Source organism: Limulus polyphemus, unplaced genomic scaffold (genome assembly GCF_000517525.1).
Source record: "Limulus polyphemus unplaced genomic scaffold, Limulus_polyphemus-2.1.2 Scaffold9905, whole genome shotgun sequence".
Lineage (NCBI taxonomy): Eukaryota > Metazoa > Arthropoda > Merostomata > Xiphosura > Limulidae > Limulus > Limulus polyphemus.
The window spans coordinates 1-4,441 of record NW_013675515.1 but is presented as its reverse complement, the minus strand read 5'-3'; the positions used below and the strand labels follow the sequence as shown (position 1 = coordinate 4,441).

The 4,441-nt window shown below is 32.9% G+C and overlaps 1 protein-coding gene across 1 annotated transcript in view; it reads right to left on the bottom strand.

The window, feature by feature from the left end:
• LOC106476144 (zinc finger protein 501-like) overlaps window positions 1-3,542 on the bottom strand; it is a gene marked incomplete at its 3' end in the record, with an annotated part of 16,506 nt that extends 12,964 nt beyond the window's left edge. The window contains exons 1-3 of the mRNA XM_022380082.1: window positions 3,368-3,542; window positions 2,920-3,019; window positions 2,108-2,123 (exon numbers count right to left, since the gene is read on the bottom strand). Of these exons, the coding sequence (XP_022235790.1) occupies window positions 2,108-2,123; window positions 2,920-3,019; window positions 3,368-3,542 (291 nt within the window). The remainder of the gene's footprint in view (window positions 1-2,107; window positions 2,124-2,919; window positions 3,020-3,367) is intronic.
• Window positions 3,543-4,441: the final 899 nt, after the last annotated feature.

The following is a 4,441-nucleotide window of genomic DNA, read 5'->3' as shown; positions in this document are numbered from 1 at the left end:
CTTCCACTATAGTGGCTTTTTGTCCTAGTTTCCTATGGTCATAAGGCATTATTACTCATCATTCTTGCAAAGACCATTTAGTCACACCACTCGATCTGTTCTCATCTCGACCATACACACATGCACTCACTCACACATCACATAACCCACGCACTTTATTCAAGTCACAATAACACTGTCACCCATTGATAGAAAGTCTCTGCCCATTAACATAGTGTATTTCTTGGTTTGCTGTCACTGTCGATTTTTATCTCTTGGCTTGCTGTCACTGATTATAAACTTTATTTCCTTCTTACTTCTGGTCATTGTCTGTTACTCTTGTTATTTTTCGAATTTTTCTATACCTTGTTTTTTACTGCCAGAATACTCATATTCTGTTTGGTTAATCTTTGTCAGCAACAGTATAAGAATCCCCATAAACCTAAAGATATAACTACTAAATAACATGATTAGTTATAATACTTATATAATATTTAAAACAATAACATATAACAAATATAGGTATATATCTTATTCTACTTTTCTTATTTATAACTTTGTAAATAACCTATCATGTTATTAAAGGCATTAATAACACTGGCTTCATAAGATACAGCATTAACCATATTTAATAATAATACTTATATAATATTTAAAACAATAACATATAACAAATATAGGTATATATATCTTATTCTACTTTTCTTATTTATAACTTTGTAAATAACCTATCATGTTATTAAAGCCATTAGTAACACTGGCTTCATAAGATACAGCATTAACCATATTTACATTGCTCTTAGGTCTGTGTATGACTATATGTGGATTGAATCATACTCGTTTCCTTTGTCTGGTACGAGTCACTTCCGGTTGAGTTGATATAGAACCTTGTGATCTCAGATTGTAATCATGGGTCACTACATCAGCTTGTGTCATTAATGGGGTACTAGAGATATTATCGTCAGTTACTATCCTTATTGTTACCACTAATAACTGGAGCATCCTCTGTTGTTATTACCTCATCACCTAGTATTATGTTATCATTTCTTTTTTTCTTCTGGTATTTCTGGTTCTATTATTTTTTTCTTCATCATAAAAAGATGAATCAAACTCACTTAAGTTATCAGCCTCTTCAAGAATACTCTTATCTGCTTCTGCTTTATTAGTTTCTTCTTCTACACATTCATACAGATAAGGCTTATAACCCTTTACTTTTTTTAACCTGTTCACAAGTACAAACTGTTTACTTTATCCATAGATTTCATGAATTTCAAAATTAACTGGACTAGTCTGTTTCAAGACTCTAAAAGGATCTTTCCATAACTTTGCTAACTTTTTTATATTTCCTCTTTTAACTATTGGAGTGTATAACAATACTTTATTCCCTAATTTTATATCATTAACCGTGCCTTTTTATTTACTTGTCTTTTTCTACTTTCAGCAGCTTTAGTTAAATGTTCATCAGCTAACTCAAATGCTATTTGCATTCTCTATAGTAATTCTGCCTTATAGTCATAAGCTATAGCATGACTATTTTTCTTAGGAGCTAGTATCTCTTGCATAGGTAATATAACATCTCTACCATGCAATAAAAAGAACGGACTTTCCTGAGTTGACTCATTTTCAGCACTTCCACATGCTAATAGTAACAAGGGAATCTGCTCATCCCAAGTTTTCTGATCTTTCTCACAGTATTGAGAGATCATATGTAATAGGGCTCTATTAAATCTCTCCACTAAACCATTAGCAGCTGGATGATAAGCTGTTGTTTCGATTTTATTCACACCTAACAACTCACAAATCTCCTTCATTAACTTAGAAATGAAGTTACTACCTCTATCTGTTAATAGATATTGGGGTATACCATGTCTAGCTATTATGTCATTTACAAAAGCTTTAGCTATTGTTTCTGCTTTCTGGTCAGGTAAGCATATAGCCTCAGGAAACCTGGTTAAGCAGTCTGCAACTACTAACATGTATTTATTTCCTGCATAGGATGTAGGCAATGGGCCTAATATGTCCATAGCTACAAGCTGAAAAGGTGTTGTTAAACTCAGCATTCTTTGTAAAGGAGCGTTCCTTAAATGTGGACTGGTTTTTCGTTTTTGACATTCTAAGCACAATTCACAGTACTCTTTAATGTCCTTCCATATGTTTAACTAAAAGAACCTTCTGCTTATCCTACTATGTGTTTTAGCAAAAGCTAAGTGTGCTGCAAAAGGTATGTCATGATATGTTTTCATGACTTTTGTTCTTAACTGGTACAACTATTTGTAAAGACCTACTGTCCTTAATTTTTCTACATAAAATATCTGAATCTAGCATGTATTCCATATCTTCTCATTGTGTTACTTTGTTGCATAAGTCCCTTATCACTGGATCTTTCTTTTGCTCACTAATTACATGATCTGATCCTAAATCACTTCTAATTCGTTTTCTTGTTCAGTTTGTACTTCTTTTATCTAATTAATTGTTTGTTTTTCTGAAGTTTCGTTATTTTCTATTCTTATTCTACTTAAAGCATCTATGTTAGAATGTTTTCTACCTGGTCTATGTATTATTTCAAAGTTATAATCCTGTAGTAATAAAGACATCTAGCTAATCTAGAGGAGGGGTCCTTTAATGTCAATTAACCATTTCAATGGTGCATGATCTGTAATAATGGTGAAGTTTCTACCATATAGATAGCAATGGAAGGTTTTAATTCCATGCACTACAGCCAAGCACTCTTATTCTGTAACTGAATAATTTACTTCAGCTTTTCCTAACTGCCTGCTCTGATAAACTACAGGGTGTTCCTTGCCATTTTCATCTAACTGTGATAAAAACTGCACTTATGGCAAAACCTGTCCACTGATATTTTATTTATTTCTCAGTGAATTCCATTAGAGGTTTTGCTAATAAAGCAAAATGTGGTATAAATCATCTATAGAATCCTACAAATCTTTCACTGTTTTAGGTACTGGATAACTTTTACCGACTTCTAACTTTTTAGGGTCAGGCTTTACACCATCGGCAGTCACCAAATGACCCAAGAATTCTACGTCATTTTTCAAAAACTGACAGTTACTTGGTTTAATCTTTAAATTTGCCTTTCTTAACCTATCAAATACATGCCTTCAACTCTCTAAGTGCTCTTCAAAACTTGCAGCGAACACTATAACATCATCTAAGTAATAAAAACATTCTGAATTTAGCTAGCCTGACAGTACAACATCTATTAATCTGTGGAATATTGACGGGGCTTTGCATAAGCCAAAAGGCATTCTATTAAACTGGTGTTTACCTGACGGTAATACAAAAGCTGTTTTAGCTTTATCTTCTTCTTCTATCTCTATTTGCCAATATCCACTTTGTAAATCCATAGAGGAAAAGTATTTACTCTTACCTAACTTATCTAAGGTTTCTTGGATATTAGGTAATGGATAAATGTCTTTAATTGTTACTCCATTCACTTTCCGAAAATCCACATGGAACCTTAATTTTCCATCATTTTTAGAAACTAATACAACTGGAGATGCATACGGACTACTACTATCCTCTATTACACCTTGTTCGAGCATCTCTTTTACACATTCTTTTAACTCAACCCTATGTTTTTCAGGCACTCTATAAGGTCTCTATGCTATAGGCTTATTATCATTTAACACTATTGTTTGTACAACCATTAGTCATTATCTTCTACAAATATATCTCTATACTCTTCTAACAAGTTTATAAAACCCCATTTATGTTTCTGTTCTATATTTCCTAAAATAGAATCCCAGTCTATCCTACTTTGTTGTGCCTGTTTATTAACATTCTTAATGTTATGCTGTCCTACCGCAGATAACTGTTCTCTACAACTAGCCTTTCCTACTACTATGTTCTTATGTAGTATCACTTTTTTTTCTGTTCACATTTAACACTTACAGGCACTGTCTCTCTTTCGGACACTTTACTAATACTACTATATATACTCCTGTTTCTTCTATTTAAATAGGCTCAACTAATACTTCTTCATTATACTTAAAGTCATTTACTTTAGCTTCAACAACAAACTGACTTCTTGCAGGTACTTCAGTTACTTTAACTAGCCTTACAGGAACTCTTTCTTTCAAACACTTCTGTTGGGATGCTCTGTTGCTTATGTTAGGCATAAGTGTAGAGTCATTTGAAGGGTTTGAATTATTAATTTCCTGTTTTAGTCTTATTCACTAACTTATTCTGCCATATCTTACTATCACTCATCTTATCTTTATGACTTCTGCTAAATTTAGTGTTCTTCTGTGCAATCCTATCTCTCAGCTTTCTTTTAGAACTTTTTTAGGACACTTCTTATTCCTACTCCTCCGACTTTGTCGTGTGTCGCTACACTCTAATAAGAGGTCAGTGCTTTCATGTTTTGATGACTGATCCTTAGCCTTGCTAATACTAGCACTGGGAATCTGACTATTAATCAGCATGAAAATATCATGTGTCT